At 45.7% G+C, this 23,446-nt stretch overlaps 1 protein-coding gene across 1 annotated transcript; it reads left to right on the top strand.

Annotated features, from left to right (window-relative positions):
• The first annotated feature begins 5,889 nt into the window (after positions 1 to 5,889).
• Positions 5,890 to 9,283, top strand: LOC123062387 (vacuolar protein sorting-associated protein 36). Its single transcript, XM_044485874.1, has 8 exons — positions 5,890 to 6,580; positions 6,725 to 6,925; positions 7,586 to 7,679; positions 7,760 to 7,817; positions 8,022 to 8,091; positions 8,391 to 8,526; positions 8,616 to 8,700; positions 8,850 to 9,283. The coding sequence occupies exons 1-8, from the start codon at positions 5,939 to 5,941 to the stop codon at positions 8,905 to 8,907; spliced, it is 1,344 nt and encodes a 447-aa protein (XP_044341809.1). The 5' UTR covers positions 5,890 to 5,938; the 3' UTR covers positions 8,908 to 9,283.
• The last annotated feature ends 14,163 nt before the right edge of the window (positions 9,284 to 23,446 follow it).

Raw genomic sequence — 23,446 nt, 5'->3', positions numbered from 1 at the left:
GGCATAAAGATCTATAGAGATAGATCAAAACGCTTAATTGGACTTTCACAAACAACATACCTTGACAAAATTTTGAAGAAGTTCAAAATGGATCAAGCAAAGAAAGGATTCTTGCCTGTGTTACAAGGTGTGAAATTGAGTAAGACTCAATGCCCGACCACTGCAGAAGATAGAGAGAATATGAAAGATGTTCCCTATGCATCAGCCATAGGATCTATCATGTATGCAATGCTGTGTACCAGACCCGATGTGTGCCTTGCTATAAGTCTAGCAGGGAGGTACCAAAGTAATCCAGGAGTGGATCACTGGACAGCGGTCAAGAACATCCTGAAATACCTGAAAAGGACTAAGGATATGTTTCTCGTATATGGAGGTGACAAAGAGCTCGTCGTAAATGGTTACGTTGATGCAAGCTTTGACACTGATCCGGACGATTCTAAATCGCAAACCGGATACGTGTTTACATTAAACGGTGGAGCTGTCAGTTGGTGCAGTTCTAAACAAAGCGTCGTAGCGGGATCTACATGTGAAGCGGAGTACATAGCTGCTTCGGAACAACAAACGAAGGAGTCTGGATGAAGGAGTTCATATCCGATCTAGGTGTCATACCTAGTGCATCGGATCCAATGAAAATCTTTTGTGACAATACTGGTGCAATTGCCTTGGCAAAGGAATCCAGATTTCACAAGAGAACCAAGCACATCAAGAGACGCTTCAATTCCATCCGGGATCTAGTCCAGGTGGGAGACATAGAGATTTGCAAGATACATACGGATCTGAATGTTGCAGACCCGTTGACTAAGCCTCTACCACGAGAAAACATGATCAACACCAAGGCTCCATGGGTGTTAGAATCATTACGGTGTAATCTAGATTATTGACTCTAGTGCAAGTGGGAGACTGAAGGAAATATGCCCTAGAGGCAATAATAAAGTTATTATTTATTTCCTTATAATCATGATAAAATGTTTATTATTCATGCTAGAATTGTATTAACCGGAAACATAATACATGTGTGAATACATAGACAAACAAAGTGTCACTAGTATGCCTCTACTTGACTAGCTCGTTAATCAAAGATGGTTATGTTTCCTAACCATGAACAATGAGTTGTTATTTGATTAACGGGATCACATCATTAAGAGAATGATCTGATTGACATGACCCATTCCATTAGCTTAGCACCCGATCGTTTAGTATGTTGCTATTGCTTTCTTCATGACTTATACATGTTCCTGTAACTATGAGATTATGCAACTCCCGTTTACCGGAGGAACACTTTGGGTACTACCAAACGTCACAACGTAACTGGGTGATTATAAAGGAGTACTACAGGTGTCTCCAAAGGTACATGTTGGGTTGGCGTATTTCGAGATTAGGTTTTGTCACTCCGATTGTCGGAGAGGTATCTCTGGGCCCTCTCGGTAATGCACATCACATAAGCCTTGCAAGCATTGCAACTAATGAGTTAGTTGCGAGATGATGTATTACGGAACGAGTAAAGAGACTTGCCGGCAACGAGATTGAACTAGGTATGGGATACCGACGATCGAATCTCGGGCAAGTAACATACCGATGACAAAGGGAACAACGTATGTTGTTATGCGGTCTGACCGATAAAGATCTTCGTAGAATATGTAGGAGCCAATATGGGCATCCAGGTCCCGCTATTGGTTATTGACCGGAGACATGTCTCGGTCATGTCTACATTGTTCTCGAACCCGTAGGGTCCGCACGCTTAAGGTTATGATGACAGTTATATTATGAGTTTAGGCATTTTGATGTACCGAAGGTTGTTCGGAGTCCGGATGTGATCACGGACATGACGAGGAGTCTCGAAATGGTCGAGACGTAAAGATTGATATATTGGAAGCCTATGTTTGGATATCGGAAGTGTTCCGGGTGAAATCGGGATTTTACCGGAGTATCGAGAAGGTTAACGGAACCCCCCGGGAGCTAAATGGGCCATGATGGGCCTTAGTGGAAAATAGAAGAGGCAGCCCTACATGGGCTGCGCACCTCCCCCTTCCCCTAGTCCTATTAGGACTAGGAGAGGTGGCCGGCCCCCTCTCTCTCTCTCTTTTCCCCCTCCGCGAATCCTATTCCAACTAGGATTGGGGGGGGGAATCCTACTCCCAGAGGGAGTAGGACTCTCCTGGCGCGCCTCCTGTGGCCGGCCAGCCTCCCCCCCCTCTAGTCCTTTATATACTGAGGTAGAGGCACCCTAGAACACACAAGTTGATCCACGTGATCTATTCCTTAGCCGTGTGCGGTGCCCCAGCCACCATATTCCTCGATAATACTGTAGCGGAGTTTAGGCGAAGCCCTGCTGCTGTAGTGCATCAAGATCGTCACCGCGCCGTCGTGCTGACGGAACTCTTCCCCGACACTTTGCTGGATCGGAGTCTGGGGATCGTCATCGAGCTGAACGTGTGCTCGAACTCGGAGGTGCCGTAGTTTCGGTGCTTGATCGGTCGGATCGGGAAGACGTACGACTACTTCCACTATGTTGCGTCAACGCTTCCGCAGTCGGTCTGCGTGGGTACGTAGACAACACTCTCCCCTCTCGTTGCTATGCATCACCATGATCTTGCGTGTGCGTAGGAAAATTTTGAAATTACTACGAAACCCAACATGCAGTCCATCCATATTCCGGCAGCGAAGTTCCTCCCTCCGCTGCGAAGAGAGGGGTTCGGGGCGGTACTCTTCATGAACGCGCGACGGATCGCCGTCCCCATCGCCTCCGTCTTCACGGGTGAAGCCAGGAGGACTGCGTGGTCCATTGACCATCAAAACTTCTGTCGCTGGGTCGCTGCTGTCGCACTCGGATGCAGTCTCTACGGAGCCAGTCGACAGATCGAACAGGTCGTAGAGAGTTTCGTCGGGCTCGATTGTCGCGACTTGAGGGGTGGCCGACTGGCGAGCCACCGCATGCCTCACCCACCGCTGAAGCCTCGACCGACCGGAACGTTTGCTCCGGTGGGCCGCGGGGAGGGGGAAAGCTACTGGAGCCGACTGATACTGGGTCAACGGCTGCCGCAGGAGGACACCGCGGACGCACGCGCGTCTCACGGGCGGGGAGTGCGTCAACGTCGAGTGGAGCCTCCTGAAGCCAAGCGGAGTCGTCGGATACAAACACGAGTGCACCGAGACGAATCTCGCGGCCCTCAGCCAAACCTCCGCCCGAAACCATGATGAAGGGGATCGGAAAAATTGCAACTTTTCAAAAAGTCGCTAAGACACCTACCCCACGATGGGCGCCAGTTGTCGTGGTTCTAAGCCTGAAAGTAGAATAGGGGGTAGGAATGTAGAGGCAAGATCCTAGCTATGGAGGAGTTGTACACACGAGTTTTACGAGTTCAGGCCCTTCTCGGAGGAAGTAACAGCCCTACGTCTCGGAGCCCGGAGGCGGCCGACTGGATATATGCATGTGAATTACAAAGGGTGCGAACCCTTGTCCCGGAGGAGGGGGGTGGCTTATATAGAGTGCGCCAGGACCCAAGCCAACCCACGTTACAAAGGGTTCAATGTACATTAAGGCAGGGCATTACTAGTAACGCTAGTAATAAAGAGATATAAATGATCTTTAAGGTTACAGAGTGAATGACCGCCCGTCGTCATCCTGAGTGACGTTAGGCCTTCTACACTCCGAGTGGTTTCTTGTATCGTCGAGTGGTTGTTCGCATAGTCGAGTGTCTTCTATACTGTCGAGTGGAACATAGCTTCACGGTCGAGTGGATGATGATTTTGCTTCGACCGCTTCTGGTTCCTTTAGAGATGTCCTTGGGGAGGGTATCTTGGACAGATCCATGACCCTACCCTAGGTACATAGCTTCATCACCCCCCCCCTTTCCTTCTCCCTCTCTCCCTTCCTTTTCCCATCCTAGCGGGAGTAGGAAAGAGGGGAGTCCTACTCCTACTAGGAGGAGGAGGACTCCTCCTGGCGCGCCATAGAGGGTCGGCCGGTCTCCCCCCTTGCTCCTTTATATACGGGGGCAGGGGGCACCTCTAGACACACAAGTTGATCATTGATCCCTTAGCCGTGTGCGGTGCCCCCCTCCACCATAATCCACCTCGATCATATCATAGCGGTGCTTAGGCGAAGCCCTGCGTCGGTAGCAACATCATCACCTTCAACATGCTGTCGTGCTGACGGAACTCTCCCGTGAAGCTCTGCTGGATCGGAGTTCGTGGGACGTCATCGAACTGAACATGTGCTGAACTCGGAGGTGCCATGCGTTCGGTACTTGGATCGGTCGGATCATGAAGACGTTCGACTACATCAACCACGTTCTCATGACGCTTCCGCTTATGGTCTACGAGGGTACGTGGACGATACTCTTCCCTCTCGTTGCTATGCATCACCATGATCTTGCGTGTGCGTAGGAATTTTTTTGAAATTACTACATTCCCCAACATCATGTATTATGTAGTACGTAGATGGAATGGATGCTGCATGGAGTAGTATGAAAATGAGGGTTTTCAAATGAGGAGTCTGGTTGCAATGGTGGACAAATGAGGGGTCCGCAGACATATAAGGAGTCATATTTGGCAACTCCCGCTGTAGATGCTCTAAATTCGCGTGGAGGCGGGGTTGGAATTTTGTGGGAAAGCAGTGGGAGTGAAGTGTGTTGTTGTTTTCGAGGGGCGGAGGAATCGAATGCCGCCTGTGACCTAGTGGACGGTGTCACAAAATTGGTACTTGTTGACAATGTGACAATAGCCGTGAAATAATTGTAAGGAGAAGGGATGTTTTTCAAAGGGATCTCATCAACGATGATGGTGACACAATGATTTTACACTTTACCTAGATTCCAGCCTCTGGATGGGTAAGAGCCCTACATTTTGCCTACATGTCCTTGTTGATGAATATGAATGACTATAATGGAATTTTCCTATCTACTGAGCCAGGATATGTGCTCATGTGTCTTCTTTCTTTGATGTGTGAGTGCTCTTTCCTTTGGCAGAGGCCAGCACCATCCTTTTTGTAGGTGGTCTCTCGCCGGTAGTTTGGTACCTATCTTCGAGAGGTATGGTAATAACCAATATCCCTAAAGTAGTGCTCATGCTTATTCCTTATGAATGCCTACATGGACGCAACAGGGTGTGGGACTTGCGAGCTCATGTTGGAGAATAAGGTTCAGTGCCCTCTCTCTCTCTCTCTCTATGTGTGTGTGTGTGTGTGTGTGTGTGTGTGTGTGTGTGTGTGTGTGTGTGTGTATGTGTGTGTGTGTGTGCGCGCGCGCGAGTAGATATCCATACTCTGCAACATGCTAGAGGTGTGGTAGGGTAAGCAGTTGTTGCTGAGAAGCTTGCGGATGTTTCGACTGAGATTGTTAACCCTTATGTACTAACTATGTCGGACACCACCCATCATTATTGCTATTGTTGTCATGGTCCATCAAGGTGGATATTGTTGGTAGAGAAGCAAAGCATAATATTGTTTTTCTTGCCATGTCAGTCTTACAAGTTCGATGCCAACATGTTAACTTATTAAAAATTGTTGAACCGGTATATTATGTTCCTGACCAATTGTTATAAGTTGCATTTAAGTTGTTGCTTTACATAATCAACACTTTCTTCTTGTATTTACTTTCGCTTTAAATTAATTGAAATTCTAGTTTTGCTACAAGTCAAACTTTTTTTGCGGGAGATACCATAAGTCAAACTTGTTTAGGTTTGACTAACCAATCAAAAAGTTGGGTTAAAATCTACAACCCCAAATCTGCATAGCGCAAAATTATATTTTATGATTTTTTTGTGAGACTAATTAGTGTTTTTAAATGTTAATATTTATTTACGAGCTTGATCAAACTTAAAAAGGTTTGACTTGGAACAGAATTGAAACTTCGATTAAATTGACGAGGCCGAACAAACAACAACATTTTTTACACAAAAACACGGGGGGAAACCTCCAAAGTCCAAACTCTCCACAACCATGTCCGTCGCCGCAGCCGACTGGCTCCCGGCTGCGACCGTCACGGCGTCCGGCCGGGCGGTGCTGTCCGCCGGCGAGATCGAGCGGCACCTGCTTCCGCTCGTCGACCTGGAGCCCGAGGAGAACCCCCGCCTCGCGCCCCTCCACGGCTGCCTCCTCGCGCTCACCTCCCACCGGCTCGTCTTCCTCCACGAGGCCTCCCTCTCCGCCCGCGCCCTCCCGCTCGCGTCCATCGCCCACGCCTACCCGCCCCACCGCAGGCACAACCACAACCCACTCCGCTCCCTCTTCTCCTCCTCGTCCTCCTCGTCGTCGTCGCATCACCCGCGCATCCGCATCCAGATCTCCCTGCCCCCGTCGCGGTCGGAGGTCGTCGCCGTCGTCGTCACCTGTAAGGCGGACGTGGATGTGTTCTACGGGAGGCTGCTCGAGGCCATCCGCGCGAGGGCCTGGGAGGCGACCGCCTCGGCTGCTCCGGCCAGTGGCGCCCCGGTGGCTGAGGGAGCCGCCCCAGCCGAGGAGGATCTGGCGATCAGGATGCCCGTGGTTGGAGTGGCGGGGATACTGCGGAAGGAGCAGGAGACGTGGGAGAGCGCGGGGCAGAACTTGCAGGATGCCTTCCAGGATCTCAACGCCCTCATGGTTCGTTCCTCTTTCCTGGTTCATGCTTCAGATGGTGTTATCATTTATAGAGTTTATGACGGAGTACAAGCATCTGAGATTGGATGACAGGCTCTAAATTGCAATGAACCGGTCGTAATTTTGTGAAACATTCTTCCTACACAGAGCAAAGCCAAGGAAATGATGGAGCTGGCAGAGAAAATGAGGCAAAAGCTATTGACGAACTCATCTGCTCAATCCAATTCTAATGACGAAGAGATGGGTTCTAAGCAAGACATGCAGGATTTGCTATTGAGCGTAGGCATCGTGTCTCCTGTGACAAAGGAAACTGCTGGTGCTTTGTACCATCAGCAGCTTTCACGACAGGTAATTCGTGCTTGTTCATGGTTTTCCAGAACTTATGGTGGAAAATCTCACTTAGTGTGCAGCTGAATTGCAATGCAAATAATAATGCATGTATTTGGAAAATCATATGCCAATTGCTAAATGTTTACCTGGGGGCTTTATCACCAAATAACGCAAGCACGGAGTAATTTCCGGTATAAAATGTCTGCGCTGGATGGAAACAGTCATCTTCCTTGCCTTTTACTATACCCATATTGAATAATACTTGCTGGTCATTTGTGTGCTTCCATATTTTCATTCTGCCTATGCATGAACTTGATCAAATTTGGACCCCTTCTAGTCCTTGTTTAGCTAGTTGGGTAATAGCTTTCAGTTAACCTGGGCCGATGTTCGATCACCTTTCAGTTCCCTTCAAGCTAGTGAAACAATCCCTCCGAGAAAAACAAAACCTGCCCTGTGTTTGGCGGGGCTAGGGGTTCTTCCCATCCATTAAAGATACAGGGAAAACCTCTTACATCTTTCTTGCATATTCAGTTGGTAGCAACACAGAAACTGTTCATGCCTTCATAGTTTTCTTCTAGTTTGAAAGCTGTTTTGTTTTCATCTTCAGATTTTTCTTCTGTTACGCCACATACTAAGAAATAGACTTACTGAGCCTTCTTTTATCCTCTTCATAATCAGCTGGCTGACTTTGTAAGAGTACCAGTTGAGAGAGCAGGTGGTATGATGGCACTAGTCGATGTCTACTGTCTCTTCAACCGTGCTAGGGGAACAGGTCTGTGCTTTTGCTGATGAATATCTGTACGAAATTCCCTTGTCACTTGCGTTCTGAAATTGATTTTTTGTTTGTTCTAGAGTTGATCTCACCAGAGGATCTTTTGCAAGCTTGCTCCCTTTGGGAGAAATTTGATGTGTATGTATATCATTTTCTTGATATAATTGCTGAAGCCTTTAATTGTCAAAATATACAAATCCAAGATGATATAAAAACAAGAGTAATCTAATCCCTAGATATGGTTTTGTAAAAACAGAGAATTTATCTTTTCAGCTGGTTTGTTGCCAGCCATTGATTATGGTTTTGATGTTTTGCTTATAGATGTTGATTTGTAATAAGCAGCCCAGTAATGCTCCGGAAATTTGATAGTGGAGTGAAGGTGATCCAGACCAAGACGCATAGTGATGATGAGGTATGCCGTGGCAATGATAAGTCCAAATGTCATTTATATTCATATCAAATAACGCTGCATGACATACAGCAGCCATACAAATACTGTGCCTTGATTTTCTCTCTTGACCTGGCAAATCTGATTCCTGCACAAATCATAGTTTTAACCAAAAGTATGAAATGAATGACTGGTTCTGGTTAATTGTTGTTAGTGTGTATCCACATGTTTCCATGCACTTGTTGACTTGTCGCCACTTGCGTTGCACCTACCATCTTTAGTAGTAGCATAATCACATACTGATCTCCCCCCGATAAAAACAGGTATTTGCAAGAATATCATCACTCGCGCAAAAGCCGGACGCTCTTCTGAAAGGAATAAGCCCCAGCGACGCTGCATTTACACTGGGGATTGCACCAGCTTTAGCAAAGGAGCATCTTCTAAATGCAGAAAACAAAGGTGTCCTGCAGTTGCTCCTTTCAAGTATTGGCAAGACATGTATTTAGTTCCATACTGAATGAACTAACCAATATAAAAAATATTCTCAGGTCTCCTCTGCAGGGATGTCAGTCCAGATGGGTTCCGTTTCTACATCAATTTGTTTAACGAGATTGATCTCCAGAATATTCATTTGTGAGTAGATCGCTCCCCTGCCTCACCCTCAAGTTCTTTTTTATTGAAGGAGTTTATAGTTCGTATTCCTAGGTTTTCCCATGTTATTTTCGAAGCATGCACTATATTGTAAGAAAATGGTATGCGCTTTACTGACTCTGTGTTTCCAGGCCAAAAACTCATGGACTATACCACACCTGGATCTCTGTGGCAACGGCAGCACATTGACACAGTTTTGGTAGAGGTGGAGTTCAGCTGATTGAATGTTGATGTGACTATTTTGCCTGAATACTCCCCTGTGTTGTATCTCATCTAATTCATCTGTAAAGTAATATAACAGCGTTTATAGATCACTAAAGTAGTGATCTAAACGCTCTTATATTACTTTACGGAGGAAGTACAAATTACGAGACATAACGTTTTCATCATTTGGTTGATAAATGACTTGTGGTGTGCTGTATATGTAAGTTGAGTTGAGGATTTTGGATGGTTTTTACCGAGCCACAAAGAGTTTCAACAAAGGAACGTAAAGGGGGGCAACATTTTTCTTTGCCAGTCATTATGTACTGCAAAGTTGGGAGTTAATATATCCTGATACAAGCTACTGCAGAAAGCGGTTCTCTGTTTTGGCATCGTATCAAATGTACCATTGTATCCTATTTAGACCGAGCAAATGAACAGCATCCAAATACTTCAGCATCTTGTGTTGTACGACAGCACAAGATGCTCATCCGCTGATCCACCTCCCAGCTATCATCGCGTCGCTCCCAAATTTCCTGTGCCGCACGTGAGGTTCACCGCACGTGCTTGGCCTTCATATTTCTAAATCGATTTTTGCCGGCCATTTTCCCTGACGACACTGCTTAGGTGCTCTACCGTCTGTGAGATATGAGCATTTTTTTTGTGGGTAACGAGTATTGGCAACGTCGGAAAACAACCACTATTTTTCACCAACTGCTTTTTTTAGCGCAAGGTCCTCACTGATTTCCAGCTAGGGTAGAAAGGACTGGGCCCTGGGGAGAGCAATCCAATTCAGAGAAAGCAGGCATGCGGATGAAACACATTGATTGTATATAATCGCTTCTTTACCATCACGAAAACGCATAACGTCTGAGCATTACATGGCGAGCAAAGATCCAAATAGACGTACCGTACGTCCATACTAAAAAAATGATTTAATGCCAAAAAAGGCACTTGCTAATTAAAATTATCAATATGTTAATAAATGTTACAGCAGTACTTGTAGTAGTACTAGTAGTATCCCATCAGGCGCTTTGGCTCTCTGTCGCTCGCATCAATAGCGTTTTCACCTGTTCCGTCGCCGTCGGGGCTTTCTTCTTGTTTCTTTTCAGGCTCGGCAAAATCGGATAGATAGTAGTATCCCAGAAACACATAACCAAAGAGGATATCATTGCTCCATATTGCCCTGACGTAAGAGCGCCTGCATGCATGCATGTTGTTCGGAGGCTAGAGATTAAAACTATGAACACAGCCGAGCCGTGAAAGAAGCTACGGAGTAGAAGAGAAATGAAAGATTGTGTTTGAGCTAGCATGCATGTTTGGGGTAAATTTGAGATTATATGTACTCATTTACCAAAGGCAGTCATGGCGTTTATTATTGAAAAAGGCTTTCGCCCCGCTTTATAAATAAAGCAAACCATCGAGCACAAAGCCACAAGGTACCACTCGAACAACAACAAAACACGCCACCGCAGGCGAGGTCCAACACACACACACACACAAGCACTACCCAGGTTCAGCTGTTTTTTTTTTGAAATGGTCACCAGGGGGGAAAGGCTCCCCACTTGAATATATTTCAAAGTGGCCTTAATGCCATGAGATTGATCCGGTTTATAAGGAAAATCGGATCGAAAACCTAGACAATTAGACCTTGTTTATGAGGAAAACCGGGCCGAAAACCGTACAAGAGAGGGTAAAAGAAGAGAAACCAAAACAAAAGACGCCCAAGACAAGGCACGCCTAGCTAGCAACCCGAAGAACATCACCACGAGAGGCACAAGTAGATGAGGGGAGTCGTCAAGGGATCACAATACCAAGACTTGACAAGCGGCCTAACGCGCCACACCGGCGTGCGTACCGAGCACCACGGCGCAAGAGAGGAGCATCCACATCAACGAGTGACTAGCACGAACCTTGACGGGGAACTCCGCCATGAAGAGTCGGAAACGATTAGCAAGTTGGGGAGGAAACTTGCGGCATCATTGAGCAAAGATGAACCGGGACAACGCCAAGAGCACGAAGCTCGCTGCACCACAACGGCAGCCATGGAGGTCTTGAGCATGCACAGCAAACGGGGCGACACCGACGGACACCACCACAGACGAACACATACCACCGTCGACCCAACCGGTCGCACCACCTACCACCAACATCCCTGCAGCAACACCCACACGTCAACCAAGCAGACCCCGAGATGATGCCTTCAACAAGGGCTGCGACATCGGATGCGCCGCCATCATCCGCACCAGGAGGACCCGGGCTAGGGGATTCCCCCGAGGTGTCAACTTCCATCTTCATCTGACCAATCAAGGAGAGGCTTGAACGTTGGCCGTCTGATCGCCACCCAACAACACCCCGTAGAGGGGAGAGGTGTCGTACAGGAACGAGGTGCTCCAGAGAAGATCCCACCCCGCTAACCCGACTTCTGATGGAAGAATCGAACCACTCCAACGAATGGTCAAGCCAAGAAGTCGTAGGCAAAGCAGCACCTCCTCACCAACACCGACCACACCACCGTCGACCCCAGCCAGTCGCACCACCACCACCATCCAACCCGCAGAGAGCAGCGACCACACAAATCCACCAAATCGATGCCTTCAAGAAGGATTGTGACGCAAAAAGGAATTTATAGTTGTATTTGTAGGTTTTCCCATGTTGTTTTCGGAGCATGCATTATATTGTAAGAAAATGGTATGCGCTTTACTGACTGTGTTTTCCAAGCCAAAAACTCATGGACTATACCACACTTGGATCTCTGTGGCAACGGCAGCACATTGACACAGTTTTGGTAGAGGTGGAGTTCAGCTGATTGATCGTTGATGTGACTATTTTGCCTGAATACACCCCTGTGTTGTATCTCATTTACTTCCTCTGTAAAGAAATATAAGAGCGTTTAGATCATTAAAGTATAGTGATCTAAACGCTCTTATATTACTTTACGGAGGAAGTACAAATTACGAGACATAACGTTTTCATCATTTGGTTGATAAATGACTTTTGGTGTGCTGTACATGTAAGTTGAGTCGAGGATTTTGGATGGTTTTTACCGAGCCACAAAGAGTTTCAACAAAGGCATGTAATAGGGGCAACATTTTTGTTTGCCAGTCATTATGTACTGCAAAGTTGGGAGTTAATATATCCTGATACAAGCTACTGCAGAAACTATTTTGGCATCGTATCAAATGTATCATTGTATCCTATTTAGACCAAGTATATGAACGGCATCCAAATACTTAAGCATCTTGTGCTGTGGTACAACACAAGACGCTCATCCGCTGATCCACCTCCCAGCTATCATCGCGTCGCTCCCAAATCTCCTGTGCTGCCCTCGAGGTCCTCCGCACATGCTTGGCATTCATATTTCTAAATTGATTCTTGCCGGCCATTTTCCCGGACGACACTGCTTGGGTGCTCTACCGTCTGTGAGCTATGAGTTTTTTTATATATTTTTTTGCGGGTAATGCGTATTGGCAACGTTGGAAAACAACCACTATTTTTCACCCAACTGCTTGTTTTAGCGCAAGGTCCTCACTGATTTCCAGCTAGGGTAGAAAGGACTGGGCTCTGGGGAGAGCAATCCAATCCAGAGAAAGTAGGCATGCGGATGAAACACATTGATTATAATCACTTGTTTTTTCTTTGAGCCTCAGTACAGACACAAGCGCTCATATAGAGATTTACGAAGTCACCGTAGGCACCTCGTCGTCGACGGGAACGTCTCCTCCCACTGAAAGCGTATCGCCGGAAATACTGAAATAAATTCAGAAATAATGCGAGCACCAGGATTTGAACCCTAGTAGGTTGGGGATACCACTGTCCACCTAACCAACTCAATCACAGGTTGATTCGCGATTATAATCACTTGTTTACCATCACGAAAACGCCTAATGTCTGAGCATTACATGGCGAGCAAAGATCCGAATACATGTACCATATGCCCATACTATAATGTAAAAAAATTTGATTTAATGCCAAAAAATGCACTTCCTAAAATTCTCAATATGTTCATAAATATTACAGTACTTGTACTGGTAGTATTATGCTTGGAAGCTCTACTCGGTAGCAGCATCAGACTTTGGCTCTCCGTCGCTCGCATCAATCGCGTCTTCACTTGTTCCACCGGGGCTTTCTTCTTCTTGTTTCTTTTCAGGCTCGGCAAAATCGGAAAGATAGTAGTATCCCAGAAACACATAGCCAAAGAGAATATCATTGCTCCATCTTGCTCTGACGTAAGAGCGCCTGCATGCATGCGTGCATGTTGGTCGTCAGAGGCCAAAGATTAAAGGGTGCCCAAGATTAAAACTATGAACACACTCGAGGGAGCCGTAAAACTATATATGAGCATGCAAAATGGAAGATTGTGTTTAAGGTTTATTTGAGAACAATATATACCAAAGGCGGTCATGGCGTTCAGGCTCAACTTGCACAGAAAGCATCCATAGCAGCCGCCTGTTCTGCACGTTCTCCGTGCTGAGAGACAGGTACACGTTTCTCCATCGCAGCTCAGAGAGGAGAGCGTACAGCTCCTCTTTCGCGTGCTGGGTTCGCCTTATCAGCTCATTGTCAGGTCCTGCAGCAGACTGAATTTGCATACAAAACAAAAATTAATGACCGCTGGTTCGATATGCATACGAAACTAACTAAATATGATTTTGATCATAAAATTTGGAGCGACTATACGTAAAGCTGCCTAAAACAAAAATTCGTGTGTATCCTCGTCATGTGATGGGCACACCAACTCGAGTAATGCATGCACCAACCCGCCACAACATATATGCATGCATGGATTATATGCATGTAAGGGGGTGGCACGTGCACGTACAGTAGCCATTGGAGTGAATTGCAGAAAACCATCATATTTCAGCTTAGGTTTGCAGGAAACACCCTTCTACGTTTTTGGTGCAGAAAACACTGATTTTTTTTCTAATCTTTTGCAGAAAGCACCAAACCTCCTGTTCGGGCAGTTTAAGCACTATTATGACAGGTGGGACCCTGTCTTGTCGACGTGGCTCACGGCCGCGAGCTGACGCCGTCTAACGGTGCTACAGTGCCCGCCGGTGCCCCCGCTAGGTCAAGAGACCAGATCGAATCGACACCTCTCCCGCATCTGAAATTTTTCCCACCATCCCCGCGACGGCGCACTCTCCTCTATCTCTGTCTCATTCATGGCAACGGCGAGCCCGGACGCCGGCGGCGGAGTGGATGGCGGAGGTGGCGACGCCGCAGGAGGGTTGTTTGGTGGCGGAGATCCAAAGCCACCCGAGGAGGTCTGCGGTAGCTCTAACCCTAGCCAGGGCCCGCGGAGCAGACCACCGTCCCCGTCGCTGGAGTACCGCGCCGCCGGCGCTCTGGCCCGTGTTGTGCAGGCTACTCCGACGGGGAGCCACCACTGGGCATCTGCATTCGGCGGTGTGGAGTAAGATATCTCCTCTGCCTCCCCCACCCCCGTCATTTTCTGTCGATTCCATAGTTAGGGTTAGGGTTAGGTGTGTAAACACAGCATTAGATTGTAGTGATATTAGTATGCTCTGTTTAGGAGAGAATATAGTGATTGTAGTTGCAAGCAGCACATCCTTGGGTTAGGTGTGTAAATAAAAAATGGATCTTTTGCCTAGTACTAAGTGTTCATCTGCTCTCTAAATTAGATTGTAGTGATATTAGTATGCTCTGTTTAGGAGAGAATATAGTGATAATTTTTGTGATTTTGATTGCTATTTGGGTTAGGATGCACTGTTTATTTAGTAGACATTAGGGTCACAATTAGCTCTTGTTGAAATTGGTATGCATAGTATATTTTAAATATGTCACTTGTATTGTTTGTAGTTAGTGTTATACTGTTTAATTAATAAGTACAAGAATTGTTCCTTTTTGTAGCTTGTTTGATGATGTTTGGGAGGTTAGACTGCACTTTCATGACATGGATAACTTGGAAAGGACTATGTGTGTTTCAGACATCACTTTTTTCAATCTGTTAGCACTCATAGAGACAGCAGGATATGGAAGTAAAGACTATATGTATTATGTGAGGGATGCTGGGTTGGGAGTAGCTGGTTTGGAGGAGATATGTGATGATGATAAGGTGGATGAGATGCTGGATGACATTGCCAATAAAGACCAGAACATAGTAAACCTGACAATAGTTAGGGGTAGTGAGCCCAGACCTGCAGATATAAACAGAGGTTATATTTGTGATCAGCAAGTTCCTGTAGGCAATGTTGGAGAGAGCATTGTATATGAGGTGAATGATGTTGGGGTGTTGTACAAGTCACCATCCAAAGTATCAAAAAGAGATGCAGTAGTTGAGGAGCCTGAACCAATCCAGTTTTTCTCCACACAGCAGAGCCACAATGTTGATATGGAGCAAGGCAATGAAGCAGATGTTGATATTGAGCAAGGCAATGGAGATGATGTTGACATGGAGCAACATGAGTTAGAAAGAAGTATGGAGCTTAGAAGGAGATCAAAAATTCATAGATTTAAGCAGCATCAGAAGAATGTTGAGAGGGTGCAGGCAGTGAAAAGAAAACTTCCTGTGCTACTAACTGAAGATGACTCTGACTTGGAGGAAGATGAGGATTTCATGGCTAGGATGGCTGAGCTAAAGAGGCAGAGAGAGGACCCACTCTTACATTTTGAAGGTGACACGGATGTAGATGAACCTTATGAGATACAAGAGGAAGTGCATGAGGAAAATGCAGAGCAAGAGGAGCATGGAGATCATGAGGAACTTGAAAAGGAGGTGCTACCACAGGGGCAAAAGAGGAAGAAGTTGAAAGTAAGAAAGGGGCCAACCACAAGATCACATGCTAGTTTGGAGCAACAGTCTGAGGATGTTTGGGTACCATCATCTGATGAGGATCCAGATCCTGGTGATTTGAAGGAGGAGCAAGATGATGGGGTTGTACCCCTAGCATTTGTGCTAGGCAGTAAGTCTAGGGCTAAAAAACCCAAACCAAGGGTATGGTATCATGAGGATAGAGAGAGCCCATAGCTACAATTTGCTAAGAAGTTATGCTTTGATAATGTGTACCAATTTAGAAGGGCACTTCTCACTTTCCACATAGCACAGAACAGAAACTATTAGTTTCATAGGAACTGCAGTGACAGAATTATAGCTGTGTGCACACATGAAGACTGCCCTTTCTTCATTGCAGCTTCTGTGGTGGGAAAAGAGAAAACTTTCTGCATTAGGAAAACTAATTTGTTGCACACATGTCCAGCTGTAGCAGAGAGCACCAAGGTGACTACAAAGTGGGTTACACATGAAGTTTTAGAAGCAATAAGAACAGACTTGAACACACCAATAAGTACAATAATGCAAAATCTAAAAAGCAAGTATGGAGTTGAGATCAGCACTCATATGGCCTACAGGGCTAAGAACAATGCTATTAAGGTGGTGCAAGGATATCAGAGGGGGCAATACACCAGGATAAGGGATTACTTGCAGGCTGTGTTAGACACCAATCCAGGTAGTAGGTGCATTGTCACTACTAAGTTCCTAAAAGACCATCCAAGCATCAATCCAAGGTTCCATGGTTTGTTCATATGTTTGAATGCTTGCAAGGAGGGATTTCTGAATGGATGCGGGCCATTCATAGGTGACTACTAAACTGTGTTATATATGACATAAATGTGGTGCACCATACTTTGTTTATAACATATCTTGTGTGCCATTGCAGGTGTGGATGGATGTTTCATCAAGCTCTCAACTGGCCAACAAATCCTTGCTGCCACAGGAAGGGATGGGAATAATAACATCTATCCCATTGCCTTTGGAGTTGTGGACAAAGAAGACACAAAGAGTTGGACCTGGTTTCTCACAGAACTGAAGGTAGCTATTGGTGGAGAATCTGGGAGATTTGGTTTTTACACCATAATCTCTGATAGACAGAAGGTAATATATAATTTGCTTAGTATTCATTGGTCATTACTAGTTCATATAAGTATTTCATAGTAACTGCTAGAAGTAGTTAATATTTTCATTGCTCATTACTAGTTGTGATAAGTAGTTCATACTAATTGGTAGAAGTAGTTAATATTCTTTTCTTATTAGTAAGTTTGGTAATTTCTCCAAATAAGGTCTTCTGAAAGCTGTGAGTCAAGTTTTCCCCAATTGCCCCCAAAGATTCTGCCTTAGACACATCTACCAAAATTTCCAGACTGCTGGTCTTAGGGGGTCAGAATTAAAGAAGTTCATGGATAAGGCAAGTTACTCCTATACTGAACATGGCCATCTTGCTGCAATGGATGTTCTTAAAGTAGAGTGTAAGGCTGCCTGGACTTGGTTAAATAAAATTCCTAGACATGCTTGGGCTAGATATGCCATGGACTTCAACTGCAAAACTGACCTAGTTGTCAACAATATTAGTGAGGTGTTCAACAAGATGATATTAGATGTGAGGGGTAAACCAATAAAGACCATGGTAGATGGAATCAGGACTAAGTTGATGGTCAGGTTCAATACAAATAGGAGTAAGACAGAGTTAGCCAAGTGGGAAATATGTCCAACATATGCTGAGTTACTTGAAGAAGCAAAAAAACACTCTAGGAACTGTCAAGCATTGATGGCTGGGCCAAATATTTACCAAGTGACAAGCAATGAGAATACCTATGTAGTTAACTTGCAGCACAGGACATGTGGGTGCAGAAAATGGGATATGACTGCATTGCCATGCAATCATGCAGTCTCTGCTATTACCAAAGCCAAATTAAGGCCTGAAGATTTTGTGCATGACTTCTTTAAAAAGCCTATGTATCTGGTTGCATACAGTCCCATCATATTTCCTGTACCTGGACCTGACCTCTGGCCTAAGACCAAAACTAGAGACATAGAACCCCCAGTTTTCAAGGATAAACCAGGGAAGAAGCAAACCAAAAGGAGAAGGAGCCAGTTTGAGCCACCAGCACCTAAAGATACATCTAGGATGGCATCAATTACATGCAGCAATTGCAATCTTGTGGGTCACAGATACACATCTTGCCACAAAACACTAAAGCCAGCTCTAGCAATGAGAAAGAACAGGCATGAGGTTAGTCTCTGTTGGCATACTTGCTGTCATCTATTTCTGTTTTGTACCACTTTGAATGTATTAACTTGCTGCCATTTTCAAATGCAGTCAAACAGGACAGAGGAGGGTACCACATCTATTACTGCAGCTTCATCTGTTGCATCTCCAGCAAACAGGACACCACCAGTGGCAAGCAGCACAGCAGCTCCAGCAAGCAGGCCAAGCAGCACAGCAGCTCCAGCAAGCAGGCCAAGCAGCTCAGCAGCTCCAGCTAGGACATCCTTCTTGGCACCAAGACAGAGGAAGAAACCATCAAGGCTGAAGGATTACTTTTATGCTTCAGGGAACTAATGTGCTTTGGAAAAACTGTTGATGATGTGATTAGGCAAAACTGCTAATTGCTATGATCTATTTTGGGAACTTATGCTGATTTGATGTTATGGTATTGTAATAACTACTATTGATGGTCTTGCTTTTATGAGAATTATGCACTATGATGTTGTTCTTGCTGTTATCATGTTCAATTTGATGATCAATATGATGATCTGGCTACTACCATGTTCAATTTGATCCATATGATGGTCTTGCTATTAGAAAATTAAACACTTGTTGATGATGGTCTTGCTATTAGGAAAATTAAACACTTGTTGATGATGGTCTTGCTATTAGGAAAATTAAACACTTGTTGATGATGGTGGTCAAGGTGCCCCTAGGGCCATTCTGTCGATGAATCGATCAAATGGTGGTCAAGGTACCCCTAGGGCCAATCTGTCGATGAATCGATGACATGAGGGTCAAGGTACCCCTAGGGCCATTATGTCGATGAATCGATGAAATGGTGGTCAAGGTACCCCTAGGGCCATTCTGTCGATGAATCGATGACATGAGGGTCAAGGTACCCCTAGGGTCATTCTATAGATGAATCAATGAAATGGTAGTCAAGGTACCCCTAGGGCCAATCTGTCGATGAATCGATGACATGAGGGTCAAGGTACCCCTAGGTCCATTCTGTCAATGAATCGATGAAATGGTGGTCAAGGTACCCCTAGGACCATTCTGTCGATGAATCGATGAAATGGTGGCCAAGGTACCCCTAGGGCCAATCTGTCGATGAATCGATGACATGAGGGTCAAGGTACCCCTAGGGACATTCTGTCGATGAATCGATGAAATGGTGGTCAAGGTACCCCTAGGGCCATTCTATCGATGAATCGATGACATGAGGGTCAAGGTACCCCTAGGGCCATTATGTCGATAAATCGATGAAATGGTGGTCATGGTACCCCTAGGGCCATTCTGTCGATGAATCGATGACATGAGGGTCAAGGTACCCCTAGGGCCATTCTGTTGATGAATCGATGAAATGGTGGTCAAGGTACCCCTAGGGCCATTCTGTCGATGAATCGATGACATGAAGGTCAAGGTACCCCTAGGGCCATTCTGTCGATGAATCGATGAAACGATGAAATGGTGGTTAAATTACTTGGTTGACAGATTCATACTCAAATATTGAATAGATGATAATCATCTAAACCATATAAAACCATTTTGTACTAAGCACATAAAGCATATAACATCAAATTTGACTCACATTCATTAAGATTCATCAAGGTTGGATCCAACACAATGGATCACAACATACATACTTAAATTACTGGGTTCACAAATTCAAACTACAGTACTAAATAGATGATTATCATCTACATTACAACACTGCTGGATCCAACACCTTGGATCACAAAATACATAGTTAAAGTAGTTGAGGACCAAGTTCATACTAAATTTTTGCATAGAAGACTATCATCTACATACAGATAGATGATTATCATACTAGAGGACACCCCTACTCATCTAAGATGGCCTTCACCCCCTGAAGCTTCTGCTTTATCTTCTCCTCGGACTTTTGAAGCTCAGAAATGTGATGCTGCAATTTAAGCCTCTCTTCTGTCAGCCTTTCCTTCTCCTTCAAATGATTGAACTTCAAGTTCCTAATCACATTGGCTTGAGCACCTGTCAGGTTCACTAGAGTCTCATACTTTTGCAGAAGCTTATTCTTCTCCTCCTCTTTCTTTGACAGCTCTGCCTTCAAGTTTCCCACTACAGTTTCTAGCTTAGCAATCTTCAAATCAACATATTCCTTCTGCTCCTTCTGATTGTTTAACTCCACACCCTTCTGCTGATGGGCATCCAAGAGAGCATTGACATCAGCATACAAACTGTCATAGTCCTCCTGTACTTTCTTCTTCTCCTCCTCTTTCTTTGCCAGCTCTGACTTCAAGTTGCCCACTACAGTTTCTAGCTCTGCAATCTTCACATCAAGACATTGCTTCTGCTCCTTCTGATTGCTCAACTCCAGACCCCTCTGTTGCTGGGCATCCAAGAGAGCATTGACATCGGCATACAGACTGTCATAATTCTCCTGTAGTTTCTTCTTCTCTTCTGTCAGGTTGTGAATTACAAAGGAACTCTCCAGATTGTCATTGGTCCTACCTGACTTACTCTCCTCATACATATCCCATAACTTGGCCAATGCCTTCTCCATTGAGTCTGGCCATTCAAAATCAATCCATTGAACTACTCCACAGTTTATGCCTTCCTGTAAAATAAACAATAAAACGCTCCAATAAAACAATAAAGAATCATCTAAGTGAGTAGGCTGAAGACCATTGTTAAGTGCCATACTCCATAAGCTAACATGTTCAGGGGGTCTAATATGTGCAGCAAACATATCACACAGCAAACAAATAAACAATGACCATTGTTAAACAAGTAATTAAGCACTGACCATAATAAACAATGACAACCATCCACTCACTGGATAAAACAAGTTAAACAAAGACTAAGCACTTAACCAAGCTTAACAACTTGATAAACAAAGCAGTAATCACTAACCACAATAAACAATGTGTACCATCTGATGACAAGGCATGTCAGGTAAAGGTAAAGAAATACCAAACTTAGCACATTCAGCAATGAACACCTTCACTTATAAAGGATCATACCTTCTTAGCACATCCTAGAAACCTCCTGCCGGTGTGCATCCCTTCAAATGCAACAAAGCGCTCGGCCGGCTCGCCGTGTTCGCACAAAACATTCACATCTGCGTCAGTGCCATTGAAATTCGGATCGTGCATCGTAGCTGGAAGTTGCGGGAGCAAGCAAAGATAAACCTAGGTTCAGCTCGAGCTCATTCACAAAATCCCCAAATCACTAACCCTAACCCTAACCCTAGCTGTAGCAAACTAACCTTGGTGATGCCATCGCGGGAGGAGGAGATGTTCATGACTGAATCCTCACTGGTCTCGACGCTCCACGACACCATGGCCAGGGGAAGCAGCAGAACGGCGGCCGGCGTTGTGGCGGCGTCGGGGGAGAAGAACGGAGTGAGGAGAGGAGAGCAGAGTGATGAGAGGAGAGGGCGAGGCAGATGAGAGAGCTGAGCTAGTTTCTATCGGCGCACCGGCGGGCACTGTAGCGCCGTTAGACGGCGTCAGCTCGCGGCCGTGAGCCACGTTGACAAGACAGGGTCCCACCTGTCATAATAGTGCTTAAACTGCCCGAACAGGAGGTTTGGTGCTTTCTGCAAAAGATTAGAAAAAAAAAATCAGTGTTTTCTACAGCAAAAACGTAGAAGAGTGTTTCCTGCAAACCTAAGCTGAAATGTGATGGTTTTCTGCAATTCACTCTAGCCATTGCCGTACTGTGGGTTTGTAGCGCCGGAGGAGGCAAGCCGGCGAGAAGAAAGAGCAGCCGGACCACCGCGGCCGGCCGGTGAGAGCCTCCTTGCTGCCGTGCTCAGGAGCGCCGCCATCGCCGGCTCGATCGTGCTCGCTCGATCCTTCCTTAGTATCGGGAGTCCTTGGCTGCGTACGTGTGTAAGTTTATATATCGAGGACAGCTAATATATTCCACACGCGTGACTGCTTTAATGGCAGTTGGAACAAATCAAATTTGGAGTGCAGACTTTCCAAAACGAAAATACAAAGTGTTGTACAGGTATGTGCGCGCTACAAAGGCATATTAATTTGTAGCCGGAAAGGCGAATGATACGGCATTCGATCGATCGATACATAAAAAAGGAAATAGGCAACGCAAAATAAGAAGCAATTAATGGCGTATGTTTGGCTATCATGCATGCATATTCCATAGAGACACATGCATACCATACCATACCCCGTTTTGAATGGCTTGGTTTGATCGGAAGCTGATTTGCACCAAACCATGGTATACATTTGGAATTGTTCAGTTAGCAGATCCGGGCCAATATTTGGTAGTAGTAGTAGCTATTTAAGCCGCCGCGGCGGTGGACATTGGTTGGGTGTTCAGTTGGCCGGCCCGGCTTTGGTTTCCAAGGCCAACACACACCCACGCCGCCGGCCGGCCGGCCGACCATGGGGAACCGGCTGGCCAAATCAATAGGGGCGTCGGTGACGGAGGGGGTGATCAAAGGGGTGGCGGAGCCTCTCATCTCCAACAGCGACCAGAGCAGCGTCGTGCATCACGTGCACAACGGCGGCTGCCTCCAGGAGTTCCTGGTGGCGACGGGCGAGTGCCACCCGAGGGAGGTCAAGCGGCGGGACGGCGGCGTCGTCGTCGACGCCGAGGCCTGCGTCGTGGCCACGGCGGCGCTGCGCAAGTGCTTCGGCCGCAACCGCCGGTGGTTCGAGCGCCGGTGGTTCGAGCACCAGTACATCGCCCGCATGGACCGCGGCCTCGACGAGGACCTCAAGCCGTCGCCGGAGCGGGTGGAGGAGGAGTCGGAGTACCGGTTTAGGTGGTGGACTGGCATGAGGAGCCGGCAAGCTAAGCTTAATTAGTATGCATGCACTCCTGTATGTACCCGTGCATGGGCATGGCTTATAATGGCGACCGATCGATCGATCGATCTCACATGCACGCATGTTAGCATGAAGTACAATATACAGATTAGATCAATTAATTGCGGCACTGGATTTTCTATTTTGGGTTTAATAGATTGTATTGTATTCCGATGTTATTAAGTTTTCTTAGGATGCCTACATACACTCGTCCCTATGAACCAAGATACTGAGTTGACACAACATGTTAAGATTGACAAAGTCATCATATTTGTGTTTGTAGTGACGGGAACATCTTATCTCACTAAAATAAATTCAGAAAAATGAAAGCACATATGTCAAGTCTAGGACTTGAACCCTGATCTAGTTTCATCACAAAGAATCTAACGATCTGAGCTATGCTTGGTTCATAGTTTCCTTAGTTTTCGAGTTCTCCGTATGTACTTACTAATGAATTTCGTATGGCTCATTTTTCATCCACCCTTCTTTACCTACATTCTTCTTCCCCTTCATTTTTGATTTTTTTTCTTCTAACCGGTTTTTTTCTCAAAACCGCCTCAACTACCCCCTCCCCTTCGGTTGTGCCCTCATATTATCTTACCAAGTAAAATCATGTTTTATCTTACCAAGTAAAATCATGTTTTTTGGTAAAATAAATGAATAAATGCTTAAATTAATTCTGGCGGATGTGCCATATTCACA

The sequence above is a fragment of the Triticum aestivum genome, chromosome 3A (genome assembly GCF_018294505.1).
Source record: "Triticum aestivum cultivar Chinese Spring chromosome 3A, IWGSC CS RefSeq v2.1, whole genome shotgun sequence".
Classification (NCBI taxonomy): Eukaryota; Viridiplantae; Streptophyta; class Magnoliopsida; order Poales; family Poaceae; genus Triticum; species Triticum aestivum.
Note: the sequence above shows the minus strand (reverse complement) of the source record. Positions and strands in the feature narration are given on the sequence as shown.